Genomic DNA, 22,362 nt, shown 5'->3' with positions numbered 1-22,362 from the left:
TTTTCCTTCCAACCCATGCTGCGAATTTCCAAAGGGGAAGGACTCAGGTTTATTTTTCAGTAGTTCTTTCCTATATTGCCCAGTCCAGAGCTTGCTCAGGGTAGGTCTGAAAGCATGTTTTTGAGAGATTGTTTCTTTCTTTGTTTCTGTCTCCTAGTCTCTCTGTGTCTCTGTCTCTCCATGTCTCTGCTCTCTCTTGTTTCCCAACATCCTTCCCGAGCCCCTGGGGAGCCTGGCTGGGGGTGGGCAGGCAGTGAGAACAGGACGCTCTCCTGTTCTCACCAAGGACAATAAGGGCCGGAAAGGGCTGGAGCCAAGGGCTGGCGCTAGGCCCCCCTTCTCCTTCTCCCCGCTCCAGCCACTGTTTCCCCAGGCCTGACCCTTTGGCATTCCCTCCCTTTGCCCTGATGCTTGGCTGGATGTGGAGCTCTTCAACCCTCTGCCCAGCCCCTGACCCATAAGCCCAAGGATCTCCCTGGGTCACAGCAGCACCATGTCCCCTGTTGGTGTTCAAGCCCCTGGCCCCAGGACTGTAGACAAGGGGCACAATGCCTCTGACCTCATGGGGTATCACATCATGCCCTTTATTCCCCCTTCCCAGCAAGGAGACCAGTCAAAATGAAAGGTCCTTCTAAACTCCTTAACCTCTCTCGCCTCCCCACCCCCATTATACTCCCGCCACCCCTTCAGAGTATTATTTACTCCTGTTTCCTGTGGCGGCAGTGGGTGTCGGAGTCTCGTGTGAGGGAGGCCGGGAGGAAACATCTGGTTTCCCTCCATACTCCGAGGCAGAGGACACCCCCCTCTTCTCCTCCCCCTCCCCCTCAGCTACACCCTCCTAGCTTCTAGGGGAAGCAGGGATAAAATTGCTGAAGTAGAACAGAGATCAGGTCTATGACCCTTCTCACCTTTCCCCAGGCTGTGGAAATGCTCTTGGTTTAATGATAGTGATTGAGCTGTTTGTGAGTACCCCCCTTCCAGTGTTAATTGGTGGGTCAGAAGCTGGCACCCTGAAGCCAGGCACACGAAATGCCGGGTGGCGGGTAGATGCTGGCGCCAAACTGCCTTGTAAATGCCCACAACCCCCAGGAAGGGGTCATTATCCCTGGTCATGAAATGTCCCCTCTGCCCACGCAGCCAGGTGACAGGTGCCTAGACCTTTCAGTAGACAGCTTTTCACCTGCTCTAGGGCCCTTCTCACCCCTCCACCCTTAAGATACAATAGGTGACAACATCTTGTTCTATCTAGGTGCCAGCTTATCTCTATGGAAAGCATGATGCCCTGGAGGGGAGGGGGTGACGTCTCATGGTCTGTCTAGGTAGGGAGCCCTGGATTATGCCCCTTTGCCCATCACCTTCACCACAGGCATCAAGACAAAGGTAAAAGTTAAGGGGCAAACACACCCAACAGCCCCGCCTAGGGATGAAGGGAAAGAAAAGGATCCAAACTCTTTGATCTTCTCTTAGGATAATTACAAAATTCACCTCTCAGAATGTTGTGGGTATTGCCAGAGGCAGGTCCTCCCCATCTCATCAGACCCTGAGGAAAGCAGGATAATGAGAAGTTTTTTCTCCTTTTAGGTTGAAAGTGTGGAGGTGGGTCTCCACTAAGCCCCCTCCTCCTTCTGCCTGCTTTCTTAGGGAATGGCATATTGGTGTTTCCAGACATCTTATTTTCCAACCTCTATTTATAGTCTTTTGGCTGAGGTGAGGACAGTGGAAGTGATGGACGGCCTAGATTTTGAAAAGGGTGGGGGGAGTAGGGATAGCAGCTAGTGGTTGCTATTCTTCTCCCCAGTGTCTCAGTGATGCCTCCTGGTGGTTGAAGGTTATTCAAGCGTCAACTTAAATATGAACATGTGTTCTAGGCACCCTCTGCAGGCAGTTTTTGGAAATAGCAGAAAAATTCACATATCACAGTCCATATAAGACCATAGAATTTCGAGATGGTGTGCTGAGAAGTTTTTAACAACTAGCTCTGGGTAGTGGTAGTGGAATGCATGCCCAATGCATTTTTAAGTTTAATCTGCAAAACTAACATTTTCTCCTTCACTTTCTTTTTCTTTTTTTTTGTGGGGCAATGGGGTTAAGTGATTTGCCCAAGGTCACACCATTAGTAGTTATCAAATGTCTGAGGTTGAATTTGAATTTAGGGTCCATGTTCTATCCCCTGTACCATCTAGATGTTCCTTTCACTTTCTGAAGTCTATATAACTAACAAAACAATAAATCAATTACTGATTCCAAGGTGCAAATGTTCAGACTGAAAATTTAACATTAGATCCTGGCTGGAAGGGATTTGAAATTGCTTACTCCAACTCCATCAATTTATACATGAGGAAACTCTATGTCAGAGGGGCTAAGTAAATTGACAAGTCATTTAGATAGTAGCTAAGATTAAAATACAAGCCCTTTTGATCAAAAACACTGGTCCCCAATCCTTCCCTATAAAACTTGCTCTCCTCTGAATACAAACTAGAGTATTTCTTTTAGATTTTTTTTTGCAAGGCAAATGGGGTTAAGTGGCTTGCCCAAGGCCACACAGCTAGGTAATCATTAAGTGTCTGAGGTCAGATTTGAACCCAGGTACTCCTGACTCCAGGGCTGGTGCTCTATCCACTGTGCCTTAGAGTATTTCTTTAGCTTTCATTTTCTCCTTTTGACTCCACAACCTTACTGGGCTCCTATGTGCACTCGGGTGAGGAGATAGGAAGGAGTAAGAGCAGAAAGGTTCAGAAGGTCTCATCTCAGGAAATGCCCCCACTTCTTTTTTTTTCAATTTTATTTATTTAAGGCAATGGGGTTAAGAGTAACTTGTCCAAGGTCACACAGTTAGACAATTATTAAGTATCTGAGGCCAGATTTGAACTCGTTCTCCTGACTCCAGGACTGGTGCTCTATCCACTGCAATACCTAGCTGCCCCAAATGCCCCACTTCTTGAATGGGAGTTAAAACACATGGAGACAAGGGCAGGCCAACAAGTTACATATAGAAGACAGGTAGGAAGTGGTTAGGAAGAAGCAGAGACCAGTACCATAAAACTTTCTAAACATATGAACATACACAGTGAAATTTGCATGCTCTCTTTGCAGCTCCATTTAGAGTCATTCATAAATTTGTCCAAATCTTGGGGATCATTTAGCTTACAGAAATCTAAAGAAGTGACTTGTCCTAGGTTACATAATAGCAAAGGACCAAATCATGAATCAAACTCAAATTCATCTTTCTCTTATGTCAAACTTAAATAATTCCATATAAATAATTGTAATTTACATTTGCCATTGATTTAAAGTTCCCAAAGCATTTGAGCTTCCCAACATGATACCCATTTTTATAGAGGAAATAGCTCAGAGAGCTTAGGTGATTTGTTTCTGGTGTCATAGCCATTGTCATCGGCTTGAACATAGGTCTTTCTCATTCCAAATCTAGCACTCCATCCAACAGGACTAACTGCTTCTCAAGGACAGGTTAGAGTTGTCAAGCTGGTTAAGGATCAGGGAGTAGGATTAGAGGTAAAGGTGGATTTAGGAGGGCATCAGGGCAAAGAATTGCTCAAAACTAGAGGAAAACAGAGCCTAAGTGAAGCTATGTTTCTCCAGCTAGAGAGAATGGGAATAAACTAGGAATCAGGAGTGTCTGATTTGTGTGAGGTCTTGACCCCATTCCAGGGCCTTTTTCTTGGAAGGAAGACAAGACCTAGAACATTCTCATCTTGCAAGGTGAAGACTGCCAATCAATCTTGGGATGAAGAAAGGTCAAAAGCAGGCAAATGGTAGAACCCTTGGTAAAGTATTGGGAAGTGGAAACAATAGAGCATAATAAAGTGCCCAACTCTGCTGGGAAAACAACTTAAATTGTAAGGGTTTTGTTTTCATTGTCTATAGAATAAAGGTGTTGGGCCAGATGACGTTAAAGTTCTTTCCAGGTCACATACCCGAAGTCTGATCTTAGAAAAGCAACAGTCATCGAAGATCTGCCACCATGGAAAATGAATTCATGTCCTTTGCTCATCTTGGAAGAGACAGATGAAGATCATACACCACAAGCATGCTGGAACCAGCTTATACCTACTTGAGAGGTAGGATAAGATACCAGACACCTCATGAGGTGCTTTCTCAAGCTAAACTGCCAAACAATCCAAGGCTACAACAGAGAGCACAATGTCAATGGGCTGGTCATAATGTTCAAATGTCAAACAAACATTGGCCAAAAAGTCTTTTTTATAGAGAACTCACCCAGGGTAAGTTGTCATGGGGGGTGGGGGGGATAACGGGCCAGAAGTAGCAATACAGGGACACTCTCAAGGTCTCTCTTAAGGACTTTGGACCGGGACGGCTACGTGGCGCAGTGAATAGAGCACCAGCCTTGGAGTCAGGAATACCTGGGTTCAAATCCGACCTCAGACACTTAATAATTACCTAGCTGTGTGGCCTTGGGCAAGTCATTTAACCCTATTGCCTTGAAAAATCTAAAAAAAAAAAGGAACTCTGGACCACCCTGCATGGTGTGCTCTCATCAGAAGGGGTACTGTGCTCTGTGAGCAAGGAAGAATAGAAGCAGCTCAAAAGAAGCATGAGATGCATAAGTTTAGAGAACCCACCCAAGTGTTCACATGGACTATTTGTGCCCGACCTGTGGAGGAGCATTCCGAGCTCACGTGGGTTGGCTCAGTCACAGTCGGAACACTGTATCTTGCCTCTAATACAGAAGATGTCATTTTGGTGTTCTTCCATAATGAAGGACAAGAACCAATCAACCAACCAGCTCAACAGAACTGATTATTACAAATCAGCAAATGATACAAATCAGGGCCTGATTTATTGTTTTGTTGATTGTCTAGACTACATTTAATTAAGTGATAAAGTATTAATAATGCAGATTAAGCTTTAAAGTGTATTATATGTGAGGTTTATTCCCCCAGACAGGCAGTTTTTAAAAATTTACAAACACACTACTATTAATACTACCCAAAATAGGGGCGGCTAGGTGGCGTAGTGGATAAAGCACAGGCTTTGGAGTCAGGAGTACCTGGGTTCAAATCCGGTATCAGACACTTAATAATTACCTAGCTTTGTGGCCTTGGGCAAGCCACTTAACCCCATTTGCCTTGCAAAAAAAAAAAAAAACCTAAAAAAAAAATACTACCCAAAATAGATCACCATACACTGGGTTACAAAGGAGTCAGCTTTATTGGTCACTTAGGGTCAGTTCCTCTTCTTGCTCTTGCCTGTAACCTTAGCAGGGGCAATGACTGGTGCGGTTGCCTGATACAAAGCAGAGGAGATCTTGTTGATGTAGTAAAGACCAACCATGGAGAAGATGAAGCTGAATTGTGAAGGAAGGAAAGAAGTCACATCAATAGCCAAACTACAAGGGTCAGCAACTGAGCTCTTGAGAGATGTTAAAATTGAGTCATTTGTTCTTGAATATAGGAATGTGAAACCGATTACAGAAGTAGGAGAGTAGTAACAGGGTTGGAGGATGGGTATAGAGTGGAGGTGGGAAGAGTGGGAAACATTTTCTGGTTAGAGGTGGTCCTTTATGAAGTTCTCCTCTGATGCTCCATTTTGGTGTGGAGGTGCCTCATCAAGCTGGAAAGACATTTGGGCCTGGTTATGGACTGAGGCTTGGTGCCTGAGGACCAGGGAAATGCTCATCACCATACTGGTTGTAGGATAACGAATGTTTTGGTCACAGAGACTCACAGGAATCATCTAAATAAAGGGATGAAAGGAATATCCTTGCCAAGGAAATCATAGATCCTTAAAAAATTGAAATAAATTAGCCAAAAGAGGATGAAGCAATAAGGAAATGGAATGGTAGCAGAAGATATGGGGACTATGCCTTTTGACACAATGTCCAATACTTACCAGGTGGTTACGCAGACACGATGGATAAGGCCAGAGGCAAAGAGAGCCAATAAGAGGCAGATGAGAACTGAAAGGGAAGACGAATAGGGTAGAACTCAGAACAGAGAACTCCGAAGAAACTTAACTCCAATAAGAATGTCTAGAATAGGCAGATGGCAAAGAGGGCAGTTACCTTCCCCAGTGCAAGAGAGAGTGATATAAATCACAGCTCAGTCCCTGTTAAGCTATGTATCATATTATCTTTACATCAGAGGAAACCCAGATTTGAAGTGAGGAAGATCTAGATTCAGATCCTGCTTTGAATACTTATTGGCTGTGTGATCATGATCAAGTTACTTAATTACTGTATGCCTCAATTTCCCCAACTGTAAAAAGGGGATAATAACAGCAACTATCTCACAGAATTATTGAAAAGATCAGATGAGATAATACTTGTAAAAGAGCATAGTGCCTGGTCCAGAGAGGTATTACATACATGCTTATTCTTTTCCCTTCCCATCCCCTTCCTCTCTCTAAACCATTTTCTCCTATGGAAATCAGGATGATTATCACCTATAGCAGGGATACCATGAAGCTTAAATGAGATTAAAAACAAACTATAAAATTTTAAGCAATATATACATATATAAATATACATATTTATATATGTATATATCCCTTGTCATAATCAGTAAATGATCAGGGTCCTAGTCTTCTCTTCTGGAGCAAAAACTCCCTCTAAACAAAGCACTTCTCTGGGCTTAACTGTAAAATGAGGAGAGGCTGGCCTCAGTTTCTGGGTCTGGATGGAGGCAATCCTGAAAGCCTTCAGCAGCATCAATGAAGACTTAGGAGAATGAGACATGAGGACCAAAGATGGGCTTCAGCTTTATGGACAGGAGACATATATGGACAGGAGACTTATGGAAGGAGACATATTTCTGCCTGTGATTTAAGGGCAGAGTTTCAGCCACCTTTCCTGCCCAGAGAGGCAGTTTGATGACGTGGATAGACAGACTTGGAGTCAGAACTGGGGTCCCCTTCTGCCAAGCTTCTGTCTCCTCAGATATAAAATGAAGGGATTAGATTCAATGAACTCTGCTACTAGTCATTGAAACCTGCATTAAATTATTTTTTTTAGGGTTTTTTTTTTTGCAAGGTAAATGGGGTTAAGTGGCTTGCCCAAGGCCACACAGCTAGGTAATATTAAGTGTCTGAGGTCAGATTTGAACTCAGGTACTCCTGACACCAGAGTTGGTGCTTTATCTACTGCGCCACCTAGCTGCCCCAAAACCTGCATTAAATTAACAAAATATAGTCAAGATTTTACTATCTGAAGTCAAGAAGAGAATTTAAGAATCTGTCCAATTTGGCTTTGGGGGTATATAATCTATAGGATGTGATCAATACTCAAATCCAAAGTTCTGTAATGAATGTGTTTCACAAGAAGTTAGGAAGCAGTCTGGCTTTGATTAACTAGTTTTTGGGGTTTTTTTTTAAGGCAATCAAGATTAAGTGATTTGCCCAGGGTAATACAGCTTGTAAGTTTGAGGCCAGATTTGATTCCCTCTTTCTGGGAGAGGAAACTAGAAAGAGTACTGGTTGTTGTCAGAGATCTTTGGGTAGAATCTTGGCCCTGTCATTAAATAACTACTTACCTTTGTGATTGGGGGCAAGTCATTTAACCCCTCTGGGCCTCAATTTCTTCATCTGTAAAGTGAGACAGTAAGACTATGATCTCTGAGGTTCCTTTGGAATTAAAATCCATAAATCTATGGTGTCAACAATAGATGTCAATACCTCTCAGAAGAGAAGGCAAAAGCTTGAATAAAAGTGTCCATCTGTCTGGCTTACACTTTTCCTGCAAAGTGAGTGATGAATTATTTGGCTTCAGAGTTTTTTCTTTACTAGTTCTTGTTTCAGAATAGGATGATGATGATGATGATGATATTTATATATTGTATTTTTTAAATTGTTTAATTATTTTTATATTTAATTTTTTAAAAATGTAGAACGCTTCATGAATTTGTGTGTCATCCTTGTGCAGGGGCCATGCTAATCTTTGTATCATTCCAATTTTAGTATATGTGCTGCTGAAGCAAGCACTATATGTTGTATTTTAAGGATTGCAAAGTACTTTACAAATTTTTACTTTTAATTTTAAAATAAAATAAAATTTTAATTTTAAATTTTATCCTCTGTGATCCTGAGACATAGGTGCTATTAATATCCCCATTTTACAGATGAAGAAATTGAGTCTGAGACCAGTTAAGTGACTTATCCAGGGTCACACAGTTTGTATGTATCTGAGCATGACTTTAAACTCCAGTCTTCCTGACTCCAGACCCAACACTCTCTTCATGGTGCCACCTACCAGTTTTCCTGATACACCCAGTTTTTGGTGTTCTCTTCTCAAACCACTTGCCTAATAATAAACTGTATCCCCTAGTAAATTATAAGGTCATTGAGGGCAAGACCTTCTCTTTGTTTTGTCTTTTAACCTTAGCACCAGCACAGTTTCTGGCATTTAAAAAGTACTCAATGAATCCTTTTTGTATTGGAGTGGAATGTCTGACTGTCAATGGAGAAGTATCTGTATGCTGAGTCCTCCTTAACACACCATTCCCTAGCCTTGACTGTCTCCTACACATTCTCTGCAGCCCCCCACATCTTTAATCAGTCCAGTGCTAGAGACTAGGAGTGCTCAGCAGACACTTCCAGATTCTTACTTACTCTCAGGGAAGATCTTGGCCTGGAAGCCTTTACCAAAGACCAGGTTCTCCAAATTGTTGAAGGCCTGAGATGAAGGGTTAAGGTGGATGGAAATGATACATTTCTCTTGGGCTTTGAGGTTACCAAGCACTGTCCTTTCAACAACTCTATCATGTTGGCATTATATAGGTTATCTCACTCTCTTCACCCATATTTATATATATATTATATATATATATATTATATATACATAAATGTGTTTATATATCTTCATCTAGCTAGCTCTCTACCTCTTTCTCTCTATGCCATCTACTTCTTACTCCCCCCTCTCTCTATATATATATCATCTATCACTATATCTCTTATATTTCTAACTGTATGTTCATGCTTATCTATATTCAACTTGCTCTCTCTTTACATGTATATACATATAATCTAGCAAGATCTCTACCTCTATAGTTCCCTGTGTCTATCTCCCTATATATCTATACCCATATATCTATATCTATATAGAGATCTGTATCTAGCCATCTATTTCCATCTCTATCCACCTATCTCTGTATATCTCTATCTGTATCTATTCATCTGTCTAGATCTCTCTGTAGCCATCATTCAATCTATATTTGTCTCTTCATCTACAAGTCTTTCTGTTGCTAACAAGCAAAGGTTTCCCTCCTCTGAAAGCCCCATTTCCCACCCTGCACCCACATCCCTACTCTCTGAAAGGATACAGTGAGGGAGAACACAAATAATGCTGAGCCCAGCAGTCCTCCTTGGATTGTAAGCCACTCTGTGGAGGCCAGCTGCCGGCTGTACATCTGCATCCCTGCAAAAAGCAGCAGGGACAGGAGCGAAGAGAGGGCCAGAGAAGTACCTGTACCCACCACTAAAAGGAAAAATTGGGGAAGAAAGGACAATGAACAATTTGCTCCCCAAACACTTCTGCCTCCCACTCCCTATCTCCTGAGGTGTCTGATCCCACTGGGCCCCTCTAGCCCATGACTCATCAGTTCTCTCCAGTCTTTCATCCCGCTGCGCCTTGTCATTTTTTTTTAAGGTTTTTGCAAGGCAAATGGAGTTAAGTGGCTTGCCCAAGGCCACACAGCTAGGTTATTATTGTCAGAGGTCACATTTGAACCCAGGTCCTCCTGACTCCAGGGGCGGGTGCTCTATCCACTGAGCCACCTAGCCACCCCCCCCCCCTTGTTATTTCAGTAATGTCCCCGTCCCCTGAGTGACGGCCTATAATGTCAAGTCTCCTACCAATACAGCCACAACAATAACTATGTAATGATGCTGCTGCTGGTGATGACAGCCCACTCTGATAGAACCCTTTAAGGCAAAGAGTTCTTAACTGTTTCTGTGATTATGGGTCTCTTCAGCAGGCCCATGGAACACTCCTTTTCAGAAATAGGCATAAAACAAAAGAGGCAGGATTACAAAGGAAACTGAGTGTGGTGTAACACCCGGTGATTAAAGGTGATTTTTTTTTTAGCTTTTTTCCAAGGCAATGGGGTTAAGTGGCTTGCCCAAGGCCACACAGCTAGGTAATGATTAAGTGTCTGAGGCTGCATTTGAACTCAGGTCCTCCTGACTCCAGGGCCGGTGCTCTATCCACTGCCCTACCTAGCCGCTCCTGAAGATGATTTTAAGACAACAGGTCTCAGGTGAAAACTTAGGGAGCCCTGCTTTCAGGCGGGGCCTCCTGCCGGGTGGGGGCCATCTGCAGCCGAGGAAACCAAGGACGGCCACCCGGCCTTCTCCAGTGAAGGTTCGGCGTGCCCAGCCCTCATGTGCAGTCATGGCCGGGTGCCACTAACCCTAACTCCCAACCAGTCATTCCATCGCCGAGAAGCAGGCGCCGGGCCTGGGTGCCAAGGCTGCCCGCCGCCGTGCGGCCTCGGAAGGCTCCTCTCGCGCTATGCCCCGGTCTGTAGAACGGGGGTGCGGGGCGCGGCCGGCTCCTGCAGCGGCCGGTCTGGGCCGAGGCCCTGCCCGGGGAGCGGGCCGCCACGTCGGCGCCGCGAGGCCCCGGCCCGGCCCCGGTCTCGCTCCCATCCCGCCCCCCGCCTCTGGGCCAGCCCTCCTGGCGGCCCCCGGCCAGATCCCGTCCGGGCCCGTTACCCATGATGCTCCGCGCGCGGATCGACTCAGCACCTCCGGCCCGGTGAGAGGAAGAAACCGAACCGGCCTCGGAGAGCCGTGCGCATGCGTCAAGACTCCTTCCCCCCCCTTCACCGCCTCCTTCCCTCCGCTCCTCCTTTGCGCTCGGGCCATCGCCATCTGCCGGAGCGGAGGACGCAGTGCAGGGAAGGCGAGTTGCAGCCGCCGCCCCTGGCCCGCCCGCCGCTCCGCGGCTCGGTGCCACGCTCTGTCGGGGTCTGGTCCGGCCGGGGCGCGCTGCCACAGCCTCGGTGCTCCCTGCACTCGCTGCGGCGTGCGTGCGTGTGTGTGCATGCGTGTGCATGCGTGTGCATGTGTCTGTGCGACTGCCCGGCTCACCCGCTGCACACCCCCTACCCGCCATGTGCACACCTAGCCCGTGCTTGAAGCACGCTACCCCGAGCCCCCCGGCCCCGCCTCTGGTCCGGCCGTCCCTCGGGTGGGGGCGGGGAGGCCACGGGCGGGGTCCAGCGACACCCGCCGCTTGGAGGGGAGCAAAGGTGCTCCGGGAGCAGGACGGGGTGACGGCGAGCATCCCCGCATCTCCGCCCCCCGCCGCTCTCTAGGTTGCTCTCCCCCTCCCAGGGAACCACGTGGGGGAGAGCCCCATCTTTCTCCCCGCTCCCACCCCCACCCCACCTTCCGCACCCTCTCTGCTCCCTGCGCCCCCCCCCCAACCACCGGCGCGGTGCGAAGCCGGTCCCTGGAGCATGCGCAGTGCTGCTCCACCCAAGCCCCCCCCCCCGTCAATTTTCCCTCCCCCACCTCTCCACCCCACCCCGACTCCTGCATTAAGCTCGGGGGGTTCAGAGGCGAAGCCGCGATCTGAGACAGCAGCCGCTGGAGGAGGGGGCGTCGGGGGCGGGCGGGCAGCGAGCGCCTAGAGAGCCATGGCCGAGGGCGAGGACCTGCAGACCTTCACCTCCATCATGGATGCGCTGGTCCGCATCAGCGTGAGTGCGGGCCGAGGGGCAGCGGGGAGCCGGGGTGCAGCGGGCCGGGCCGCCTCAGGTGGAGGGAGGGGTGGGTCCGCCGCTGCGGGCTGCCGCGGGGCAGGTGTGACGAGGGGGCGCGCCGAGAGGGGCGCTGTGGCCGCCTGCGGAGGGGCCGGGCCGGGCCCCGGGGCCGGGACCGGGGCCGGGGGGGCCGGGGCCGGGGCCGGGGCGGGCTCCCCGAGGGGCTCGGCGGGGGTGTCAGGCTGGCACGCTCTGGAGGCGGCGCCTGCTTGCAGAGCCACCCGGGGTGGGGGGGAGCCTGGAAGTGACTCCCCCGCCCCCCCCCCGTGCCAGCCCCGCTGCCCCTCGCCCCCACCGCCGGGCGCCTCCGAGCCCGGGGTTGTCATGACAACCCCGTGCCCGGCGCTCCCAGGGGCGGCGCCAGCTCGTCCCCCCCTTCCCTCCTCCTTTGTGTCAGCTGCGCCCCTGGCCGGGATGGCTGCTAGGAGGGGGAACAAGGTGAGGCTGCGGGGGGCGGCCGGGGTCCCCGCGAACTGAAGGAGGGAGAGGCCGCTTCCGGCGGGGAAGGGGCGGGGAGGGGCTCCCTGGGGGCCCGGGGCCGCCGGGGGCCGCCAGGCGGAGGGGGGCGCGGGGCGCGCTGCCCGCGGGACGCTGCCCTTGAGCAGGGCGCCGGGCTGCGGCGGGGGGCGCGGGGGGCGCGGGGGCGGCGGGGCGGGGCCGCTGCAGAGCTGGGGGGCCGCGGGACAAGGCGCCGCCCCCGCGCCTCCCAACGCCCCTCCGCGCCGGAGGGAAACTGAGGCAAGGGGGCGGCAGGGCGGCCACGGCAGCCCCGGGCTTGCGACCGGCCCGGCCGGCCCAGACTAGGAGGCCGGAGGAGAGGAAGGGGCGCCCTCCTTTCTGGCCTCTTCTTCGGAAGATCCCGACCCAACCCTTCCGACTTCATCCAAAAATCCAGTCATCCAGGCCTTCAGTCTTATCCAAAGGGTCCAAAATGAGGGAAAAAACAACAAAAAAACGATAATGCGCGTCTGACATCCGCCCTTCCTCCCTCTCTCCCCCTCCTTCCCTCTTCCCTCATCCCTCCAGACAAGCATGAAGAACATGGAGAGGGAATTGCTGTGCCCTGTCTGCCAGGAGATGTACAAGCAGCCGCTGGTGCTGCCCTGTACCCACAATGTATGCCAGGCCTGTGCCAGGGAAGTGTTGGGTCAGCAGGGGTATGGCAGCCACCCTGGGGATCCCAGCTCCGAGCCCACCTCACCTGCCTCCACCCCCTCCACCCGGAGTCCCCGCCTTGGCCGTAGGACCCTCCCCAAAGCAGATCGCCTGGACAGGCTGCTCAAGTCAGGTGGGGACACTGAATTCGGGTGGGAAAGGTTGGGGGGGGGGCGGGTAGCAGTCTTGGAACACCAGAGATGAGGAATTATGGGAGTAAAGGTACACAGAAAAGCTAAGGGTTGTCTGCCTGGGTAATGGGGGAACAAGGGGGTAAAGGTGCCTTCCCTGAGGGATATTTCTGTTTCTGCTGATCACAAGGCACCTGTTTAGGGGTGAATCTGGTTGTGTCCCAGCTGTGGCACCAACTATGGTTTGAGGACTGGAATTGACACACATTCCCTTTCCTTCCTCATGCTCTCCTTAGGTTTTGGCACATACCCTGGCCGGAAACGGGGAGCCTTGCACCCCCAGATTGTGACATTCCCATGCCCAGCATGCCAGGGTGATGTGGAGCTGGGTGAACGGGGCCTGAACGGCCTCTTCCGTAACTTGACCCTAGAGCGGGTTGTGGAGCGGTACCGTCAGAGTGTCAGTGTGGGTGGTGCCATCCTCTGCCAGCTTTGCAAGCCCCCACCTCTGGAGGCCACCAAGGGCTGTACTGAGTGCCGTGCCACCTTCTGCAACGAATGCTTCAAACTCTACCACCCCTGGGGCACTCAGAAGGCCCAGCATGAACCCACCCTGCCCACCCTTACTTTCCGACCCAAGGTGAGCAGGCCCTGCCCAGATCTCTGGGTACCTCTGCAGAGGCCTGAGGAACTGGGGGAAGAAAATTCTGTACAGCATTTTGTTAGCTTCAGGATGATGCTTCCATGCTACCAGGGACTCTGGATATTTGAGTATCCAGAACTTTCCATACCTAGGGAATCATCAGGCAATCTGCTTGGACAGTTACCTGAAAACACAAAGCATATGCCTACGTATGCCACACAGTGACACACAGAATTGACATTTTGCCAACTGCCCAAGAATTGGGGAGATATGCATGCAAAGAATTGGACAAGCAAATTAGCACTACTCAGAATAATGCCCCTTACCTGAAGGGCATCTGTTACTCTTGGAATAATACTCTTAATTTTAGATGCTCCTTTGCACTTTAAAAAAAAAAAAAACCTTTTGTAGTGCTGCCTAAGGCTGTTGTAATCTTCCTATGTGGTGCAGCCCTTCCTTTTTATCCAGGACAAGATGCTACCTCTGCCATTGGCATCTGAATTCAGTGTCCAGTTGACTAAGAAAGGTTTTTTAATAACAGTGCCTTGATTATCCCTATAGGGTCTGATGTGCCCAGACCATAAAGAAGAGGTCTCTCACTATTGCAAGACGTGCCAGCGGCTAGTGTGCCAGCTCTGTCGGGTTCGGCGCACCCACAGTGGGCATAAGATTACACCCGTGCTCAGTGCCTATCAGGCTCTGAAGGTGAGTAGCCTTTTTGTCCTATCTTCATTCCTTTGCCCCCTTCTCTGCCTCTCTCCACCCACCATATAATCACCCTGTGCCACATAGATCTGGTCTTTCTTACCCCTGGGGCAAAAGCTCCTCCTGTGCCTGGGCATAATGCCCACTTTTCTCTTCCTTCTCAGGAGAAACTGACAAAGAGCCTGACATATATTTTGGGAAATCAGGACACTGTACAAACCCAGATCTGTGAGCTGGAGGAGACAGTGAGGCACACAGAGGTGAGGGAGGGCAAAGGGGCAGGCATGGTGCCAGGGTAGGGTGGGTAGGACTGACTAAAATGTCAGAGAACTCTGATAGTCCTGAAAAAGGTAACTTTGGGGTGCTTTGGAATTGTCTGAGGTGATAAGTAGGCAAAGGTTGTTCGGTGTTTTGCTGCCTCTGACAAGACGGGCATGAACTCTAGTGAATGGAAAGATGCAAATAGGGACAGGCAGATTAGGGAGAGCCCCAAAGAGAAGTAGCAAAATACCCCAAGACTTAACATTCAGCCCCAAAAGGTTGGCCAGGAAGTTGGCATAGCTATCAGGTAGCTGTAGCACTGATGCTTTCTTCCAAATTATTTTGTTTGGATGCCCAAAGGAATGGGTAGTAATGTAGTCATCCAGCAGGTTGATACAAATAGAAAGCACTTGGCATGAATGAACAATGAATGGGGACATGAATCTTGTCCTTTTACTTCTGAAGGGGGAGATAATATTAGTTCAAATACTTAGAGGACTAGTAGTGGTGTTGGGCACCCAGAAAATTGGTAACAGGGTCAGTGGAAGAAAGATGGAAAATCCTGTACTTTGTGCCCTTTTCTTCCCTCGGGTAGGTGAGTGGTCAGCAAGCAAAGGAGGAAGTGGCTCAGCTGGTGCGGGGACTGAGTGCAGTACTGGAAGAGAAGCGGGCGACACTGCTGCAGGCCATTGATGAATGCCAGCAGGAACGGCTAGCGCGTCTGGGGGCCCAGCTTCAGGAACACCGGAGCCTATTGGATGGCTCAGGACTAGTGGGCTATGCTCAAGAGGTCCTCAAAGAGACTGACCAGCCTTGTTTTGTACAGGCCGCCAAACAGCTACACCACAGGTACCTACTGGGAACCATACTAGGAAACCTTTTCCCAGAAAAGGTAGTATGGGAACAAGTAGTATGGAAGAAATGAGAAGGAAGAAAGAAAGAAGAAATGCTTTAAATGGGAGAAGCTCCTGTGTAGACTAATGACAGAGCTGGTATCCACATTAATACTGAAGGGTGGAGTTGGTGCTTTGAGCTTCCAGGGATTATTGGATGTTTTGAGGATATTATAAAACAGGCCTGAGGTTTGAGGGGTGGAATGGGCTCCCAAATCTAAGGCTAGAACCAGAGTCATATATGAGATGCCAGGTTGCCAATGCCAATGCCAGGATATAGGATGAGAGTTATCTCTGCTGACCACCATCACCTACTTACTTCTCTAGGATTGCCCGGGCAACAGAGGCCCTTCAGAACTTCCGTCCAGCTACCAGCTCCTCTTTTCGTCATTGTCAGTTGGATGTGGGGCGTGAGATGAAGCTGCTGACTGAGCTCAGTTTCCTAAGAGGTAATGAGGTGACCAAACCCTGTCCCCTCTCCCATCTCCCCCATTCTCTCCTCCCTCTTCCTGGCAGCGGGCCCGGGGGGCAGTGTTCACCTCAGACAGCTTCCTCCCTGCCCTGCCCTCAGCTTCCCCAGCGCCCAGCCCCTGCTCAGCCCCCATCCTGGCTCCATTGAGCTCCGCTCAGCGCTGCTTCTCCCTCTCTTTGTTTATAGGCTGTGGCCACGGCGGAGTCTGCTCCGGAGCACCCCAGGCAAGTCACTGGCCCCTGCCCCGGGGGGCCCTGTCCCCCCGCTGGGCCCTCTGTTCTATCCTGCCCTGCCCTCTCAAACAGCTCTCCTCATTTCCCCACCTGCCTGGTTTTCCTAACATACCCTTTTGATCGTCCCTCTTGACTTCTGACCATTGGACTTTCCTTCACTTTCTCCTCTGCCCTTGCTATTCAGCTTCCTTCTTGCCCTTTCCCTTTCACTCACTTCACCTTTATTCTCCTGATCTTCCCCCAGATTTTCACTTCCCTGTCTCTAGGCATCCTTTCCTATCTCTGCTTCAGTTCCCTGACCTCTCCCTTCCAGCATCTTTTGGCTTCCCATCCTTATTCTCCTATTGATTTGTAGTTTTGAGACCTGTGCCTTTCTCCCCCTTTTCTTCTTCTTTGTCTTTTTTTTTTTTTTTTTTTGGTCTTCTTTCTCTCCCCTCCCACACCCTCCTCATCACTTAGAGTTGAAAGGAGGCTTAGAGGTCAAGGCATAGGACCTCCCTTCAAGAGGAATCCAAGCCCATTAAGGTCAAAGTGACTTGCCCAAGGTTATCCAGCTAGTTAGCAGCAAAGCTGGAAAGAGCATCCAGTCTGTCCCTGACTCTGGGCTAGTTATGTTGTGCTTCCTCTTATCCCTTGTACCTTCCACTGTCTCTCTCTTCCTGCCCTCTTTCTCTTCCTCCCTATCTTTTGTACCCCTCTCTACTGCCATCTCCTAGTTGTCTGCTCCCCTGCTTGTCCCAGCCTGGGTACCAGTGTGTTTCCATTTCCAAGCTTCCTTTTTCAGGCATCCTCAACCCCTCACTTCCACTCACCCTCCGGGCTCCCGCTGCCCGCCCTCTCCTTCCCCTTTACCCCATCCCATCCCAGGCCCTTGTGTGTTCTGACCTGTTATTTCTTCTTGCAGTGCCCGAGGCTCCTGTCATCGACACACAGCGCACCTTTGCCTATGACCAGATTTTTCTCTGCTGGCGGCTGCCCCCACACTCCCCACCTGCTTGGCACTACACTGTGGAATTCCGGCGCACTGATGTCCCAAATCCCCCAGGCCCCACCCGCTGGCAGCGGCGAGAAGAGGTGAGAGGGACCAGTGCTCTGCTCGAGAACCCCGACCCAGGCTCAGTCTACGTGCTTCGGGTCAGAGGCTGCAATAAGGCGGGCTATGGAGAGTACAGTGAGGATGTCCACCTGCACACACCCCCTGCTCCAGGTGAGCTGCTGGGCAAGGGCTGGGATTTGGGATAGATATGGACTCTTAAGAGAGCAGGTGCTGGGACGGCTAGGTGGCGCAGTGGATAAAGCACTGGCCCTGGAGTCAGGAGTACCTGGGTTCAAATCCGGTCTCAGACACTTAATAATTACCCAGCTGTGTGGCCTTGGGCAAGCCACTTAACCCCATTTGCCTTGCAAAAGCCTAAAAAAAGAAAAGAGAGAGATTCGGTACTGAGGGATTGTAGGGGAAACCTGGGCGGAGGGGAATCCCATGGATGTATCAGCTACCTAAGTAATAAAACTAGATCGGCTGGTCCTATAGAAAAAGCTTTGAACTTGAAGACAGAAGAAACCTAGATTTGAATCCTTCCTCCTAACACCTACTAGCTGTATAACCTTGGGCAAATCCCTTAACCTCTCTGTGCCTCAGTTTCCTTATCTGCCTATCTCACAGAGTCATGAGGAAGCTATTTTTTGCAAACCTTAAAGTCTGGTGTAAGTGTGAGTTCCTTTTACAGGAAGCAATAAATAGCGTCATTGGGTGCTCATACAAGATGACTCAGGTTCTAAGTCTTCCATTTCAATTGAATGACCACAGGCAAGCCACTGAACTATCAGAATCTGTTTTCCTTTTTGCAAATTGGGGGCAATTGCAATGAGTATGTGGTGGAGAGAGCTGGGTCCCAGTTTCACTTCCGATGCCTATTGGCCATGTGATGCTGGAAAATTCACTGTTTAGTGCCTGAAGAAACTCTCAGACTATATGGGTCAGAACAATTGTTAGCGTTGGTAGGAGCTCTTACACTGGTGAAATTACGAATCTGGTCATCTTACTCCATGGTCAAGCCAATAAATCCATATTATCTTAACATAGGCCACTTAATCTAACCTACCACCTTGTAGTTCTAAACTAGAAAAGATATAAACTAGATAAAGGCTATAAAAGGACCTGCTAATTATTCAAGAGTTGTTTAGAGCTAAGGCATTAGGGAGTGGACTTAGTGAAGACTGGCATAAAGGAAAAAGATGGAGGTAAAAATGAATGAGAAGCTGAGGGATAAACAATAATTGTAGCAATGGAGGAATGATACAAAGAGAGGGTACTAACTTTTGGCCTCAGAGAAAGGATCCATTGTGAGGGATAGCAGAGGTAGGGTTGGGAGTGGGGGGTATGATTTTTGTACTCTTCCATAAAATTCTTCCTGGGGTCCCATACCCATCCTTTGCCTTCTATCTTTATATCTACTCCCCATTCCTCTTTCCTTTCATGGCCCACTGTCTGTCCTAGAAATTCATTTAACTGCCCCTTAAACCTCAAGGTTTCCTCTCCCTTCCTACCCTGCTTAAGCACTTCACCCGAATCATCTCAGCTTAGAATCTGGGCCCAGGAGAACCTTGCCTGTCGCTCCATTGTGGTCCCTTCCCTCCTCCAACTCCCAGCACCCTGGCTTGAAATGAGGAGACATCCAGGGGAAATTCTCCCAGAGGTCTCTCCTCTTCCTTCTGCTCCTCCTGAATTTGCCTTGCTAAAAGTCGGTACTCCCTGGACACTGATGATTCCCCAAGTCCCCTCCCCGTGCTTCCCTCCTGCTTTCCCCATCCTCCTGTTCTTCCGATCTTGCCCACTCTCCCCCAGTTCTGCACTTCTTCCTGGATGGGCGCTGGGGTTCTAGCAGAGAACGGCTGGCCATCAGCAAGGACCAACGGGCAGTGCGCAGCATACCAGGGGTGCCTCTGCTCCTGGCCGCTGAGCGACTGTTGACAGGCTGCCATCTGAGCGTGGACATCGTGCTGGGTGATGTGGCGGTGACCCAGGGCCGCAGCTACTGGGCCTGTGCTGTGGATCCAGCTTCCTACCTGGTCAAAGTGGGTGTTGGGCTAGAAAGCAAACTGCAGGAGAATTTCCAGGGTGCCCCGGATGTGGTCAGCCCCAGGTCAGGCCACAAAGGGGAACTGGGTGGAGGAGGGAGCAAAGGGGCTCAGAAGGGCTAGAGAGGAGCAGACCAGGGGGCTGAGCAGTTGGGTACCATAGGAATGTAGAAACCAAAGCCTTGGGGGTGGATTCAAGGCCGAGGCAACAGGCTAAAGAATATCAGGAATGGGACAAGTATAAAGGGAAGGGGCCCCCGGGCTCATATCTTGGCTCTACTACCCCAAGAATTTGGGAAAAGTTTCTTCAACTATAAAATGAGGGATTTGGGCCAGACACTTTTTCAGACCTCTTCCAGTTATAAATCCTGTGATCCTTTGGGGGTGTGGGCTAGTAGAGGTGGGATAAGAAGGAAGGGAAAAATAAGAGGAGATAATGGGGGTGGAGAAGAGAAGAGGATGGTCCATCCCTGGTCCTGTCTTCAGCTTTTGCTTCGGACCCTCCTCCAGGTACGATCCAGACAGTGGGCATGACAGTGGAGCAGAAGATGCCACTGTGGAGGCATCACCACCTTTCGCCTTCCTGACCATCGGCATGGGCAAGATCCTGCTGGGAGCTGGTGGTAGTGGGGGGGCAGGGTTGACAGGGAGAGACGGGCCTGGGGCTGGCTGCACAGTTCCCCTGCCTCCCCGCCTGGGCATCTGCCTGGACTATGAGCGGGGTCGGGTCTCTTTTCTTGATGCTGTGTCTTTCCGTGGGCTGCTTGAATGCCCACTGGACTGCTCAGGGCCTGTATGTCCAGCCTTTTGTTTTATTGGGGGTGGTGCAGTCCAACTGCAAGAACCAGTGGGTATCAAGCCTGAGAGGAAAGTCACAATTGGGGGCTTCTCCAAGCTGGACTGAACTCCACAGACATGGTGGATGCTATGAGTCCTATTTTCCTAGATTCTTGATCTAAGCCACACCATGAGTCCTACGCCCTGGCCAAGGTTCCCACAGAGTGGGGAATCTCCCTAGCTCCCTTTCCTTAGGATCTTTTCTTCTACTTCCCTTCCTAGTTTACCCTTTGTCCCTTGACCGATTTATGCCAGTTCCTCCTGGTACTGCCTCCTGTAACCCTTGCATCTAGGGCTTCATCTTGATCCCTGTACTCACCCTGAGTTGGGATGTCCTCTATCATTTCTACACACTGGGGCTTCCCTTTACCCTTTTCCAGTTATCTCCTGGCCTAGGCATAGGATCTACCATGTTTACACATTCCCAGGAAAAACTCAAATTTTTCTTCTCCCATCCTGCCTGGGCATCTTACTCAAGTCATCCAGAATGGATACTATGCCTGCCATATCCCCCTCTCACTGTTGTCCCCTGATTCTTTCAGTCTGGTTTAAGAGTGAGAGGGATAGATCTGGGGGAAACTTTCCAATGAGGATTATTCACACCCACCTCCCAATTTCTCACTGATGCCCTGCTAACTTCCCTACCCCATGGACACCTTCCTCCCCTCTATAAACTTGAGGTTGGTAAGACCTTCTCTAGCCTGGCAGGGACCAGGTACTCTTTCTCAGGGGGCCACAGGTAGGATCCTCTTGGGGGAGAGGAGCTGGGGCCCCTTTCTGTCATGCTTGTTTTATTGGCGGTGTCCCAGTCTCTCTAGCTGCATGTCCTCTTCTGTCCTTTCCTTCTGCATGTTTTGCCTTCCCTATCTCCCAATGCCAGTGTGCCAAGTCTTCCCAGAGGCCCTGAGGGGCAGGGCCCAGGACCCCATGACAGGCTAGGCTGGGCAACATCTCTCATGCCCATCCTTTGCTTCCTGTGTGGGCAATGCTCTTGTCTCTGCCAACAGCTGTTATTTTCACAGTTTCTAACAATAAAGGGTGATGCCAGATACAACCCTGGTCTAGCTATTCCTTTCAATAGTGATGGAAATAATGACTTCCTTTTCAGAATCTTGGGAAGTTGGGTGACCCCTGGACCTAATGCCCAAGGGAAGGCGTTTCGTTCTACTAGTCCTAACCACGGTAACTTGATACTCATAACTCGAACTTTAACCAAAGTTATACCCATGTAACTTCATGCACAGGTACTTATGTTCATGCAAACAATCATCATACCTAGAATATTCACCCACACAACTCAAACCCAGCCAGTTTCTACACATTGTCTATATTTACCCAGACAAATAGAGCAATGCAACTGAAGAGCCAACAGAGGGCACCATCATTCCAATTAGATCTTTGGGTAGAAGTCACTACCCCAGCTGCAGGGCTGGCCTTATCAATTAGGAAATGGAGCTAAGGAGACGGGTAGGGAGTGGCCCATCAACTAAAATGACATTAATGCACTGGAAGTCCTTCTCCTTTCCCATATTGTTTGGAAGAAAGAGGGAGTGGGGCAAAGGATTGACCCCAAGCCACCACAAATGGGGGGGGGGGTGTTTGAAGGGGGAAAGACCCTGACAAGCCAAGAAGGGACCGATGAGGGGACTAGCAGGGCAGCCTTGAAAGAGGAAGGAACTGGTACCGTTCCAGTGCCCGGATCTAACACAGTCCCTCTTATCAAAGCTCTGTTGACTCTGCTACTGTTATCACGGCTCTGGGATTTACTTAACACCCAGCCAGCTAAGAATAGAGCTGCCCCGCTGACATTGTGCCAAGGGGAAGGAGGGGACCTTTGACTCCACCTGCTGTGGTGTGAGAAGAAACCCCTATCAGGGTTGAGCCAACACAACCAAGCACGACTAGGGCTGGGGGGGAAAGAGGTGGAGGGAGGGGGTTAGGCAAGATTGCTCCTCTTGCCTCTTGGTTTCGTTTCCTCCTTCCTTCTGGGAATCATCAAAAATGTTATGAGAGGCAAGATTTCGGACAAACTGAGGCATTTCACAACACTGGGTCGTAGTTATTGTTGCCAGTCTTCTAAAGCATCCGACTCACCCAATTCAACACCTCAGCCCACCTGGCTCCTGCCAGGGCTATCAGTTCCCTTGGAAGGTAGAAATTGAAATGGGCTTTAAGAGATTGTCTAGCCAACTTACTTATTTTAGAGATGGAGA

General features: G+C 49.7%; 2 protein-coding genes and 1 non-coding gene across 5 annotated transcripts; 1 reads left to right on the top strand and 2 right to left on the bottom strand.

Annotated features, from left to right (window-relative positions):
* Positions 1 to 5,171: 5,171 nt before the first annotated feature.
* Positions 5,172 to 11,275, bottom strand: KRTCAP2 (keratinocyte associated protein 2). Of its 2 annotated transcripts, none has more exons than XM_074223321.1 (5): positions 10,687 to 11,275; positions 9,294 to 9,448; positions 8,584 to 8,647; positions 5,872 to 5,938; positions 5,172 to 5,326 (listed from the first exon to the last, which is right to left on the bottom strand). In XM_074223321.1, the coding sequence occupies exons 1-5, from the start codon at positions 11,258 to 11,260 to the stop codon at positions 5,206 to 5,208; spliced, it is 981 nt and encodes a 326-aa protein (XP_074079422.1). In that variant the 5' UTR covers positions 11,261 to 11,275; the 3' UTR covers positions 5,172 to 5,205. The 2 variants fall into 2 exon arrangements, with proteins under 2 accessions (XP_074079422.1, XP_074079423.1); XM_074223322.1 differs by lacking the exon at positions 10,687 to 11,275 and adding an exon at positions 9,918 to 10,323.
* Positions 7,853 to 7,956, bottom strand: LOC141515654 (U6 spliceosomal RNA). Its single transcript, XR_012476415.1, has one exon. It is a non-coding gene; the product is annotated as a U6 spliceosomal RNA (small nuclear RNA).
* Positions 10,518 to 21,193, top strand: TRIM46 (tripartite motif containing 46). 2 transcript variants are annotated; one of them, XM_074223319.1, is made up of 10 exons: positions 10,518 to 11,678; positions 12,768 to 13,029; positions 13,324 to 13,667; positions 14,232 to 14,375; positions 14,540 to 14,635; positions 15,232 to 15,485; positions 15,857 to 15,978; positions 17,139 to 17,441; positions 19,080 to 19,377; positions 19,823 to 21,193. In XM_074223319.1, exons 1-10 carry the CDS (start codon positions 11,616 to 11,618, stop codon positions 20,214 to 20,216), a joined length of 2,280 nt encoding a protein of 759 aa, XP_074079420.1. In that variant the 5' UTR covers positions 10,518 to 11,615; the 3' UTR covers positions 20,217 to 21,193. The 2 variants fall into 2 exon arrangements, with proteins under 2 accessions (XP_074079420.1, XP_074079421.1); XM_074223320.1 differs by lacking the exon at positions 10,518 to 11,678 and adding an exon at positions 12,105 to 12,179.
* Positions 21,194 to 22,362: the final 1,169 nt, after the last annotated feature.

Source organism: Macrotis lagotis, chromosome 2 (assembly GCF_037893015.1).
Source record: "Macrotis lagotis isolate mMagLag1 chromosome 2, bilby.v1.9.chrom.fasta, whole genome shotgun sequence".
NCBI classification, from domain to species: domain Eukaryota; kingdom Metazoa; phylum Chordata; class Mammalia; order Peramelemorphia; family Peramelidae; genus Macrotis; species Macrotis lagotis.
The sequence above is the reverse complement of the archived record's forward strand: the minus strand, read 5'-3'. Positions and strand labels throughout refer to the sequence as shown.

What these genes read in the sequence shown, in the direction of transcription:
- KRTCAP2 (XM_074223321.1), bottom strand. Translation starts at nt 11,260, where the DNA reads ATGCTCGCCGTCACCCCGTCCTGCTCCCGGAGCACCTTTGCTCCCCTC. An exon ending in GGCCAAGATCTTCCCTGAGA is followed by an intron (nt 5,939 to 8,583) that starts GTAAGTAAGAAT and finishes CTTCCCTTTCAG; the next exon opens with TTCTCATCTGCCTCTTATTG. An exon ending in CGTGTCTGCGTAACCACCTG is followed by an intron (nt 5,327 to 5,871) that starts GTAAGTATTGGA and finishes TTCACAATTCAG; the next exon opens with CTTCATCTTCTCCATGGTTG.
- TRIM46 (XM_074223319.1), top strand. Translation starts at nt 11,616, where the DNA reads ATGGCCGAGGGCGAGGACCTGCAGACCTTCACCTCCATCATGGATGCG. An exon ending in ATGCGCTGGTCCGCATCAGC is followed by an intron (nt 11,679 to 12,767) that starts GTGAGTGCGGGC and finishes TCATCCCTCCAG; the next exon opens with ACAAGCATGAAGAACATGGA. An exon ending in GTGCCTATCAGGCTCTGAAG is followed by an intron (nt 14,376 to 14,539) that starts GTGAGTAGCCTT and finishes CTTCCTTCTCAG; the next exon opens with GAGAAACTGACAAAGAGCCT.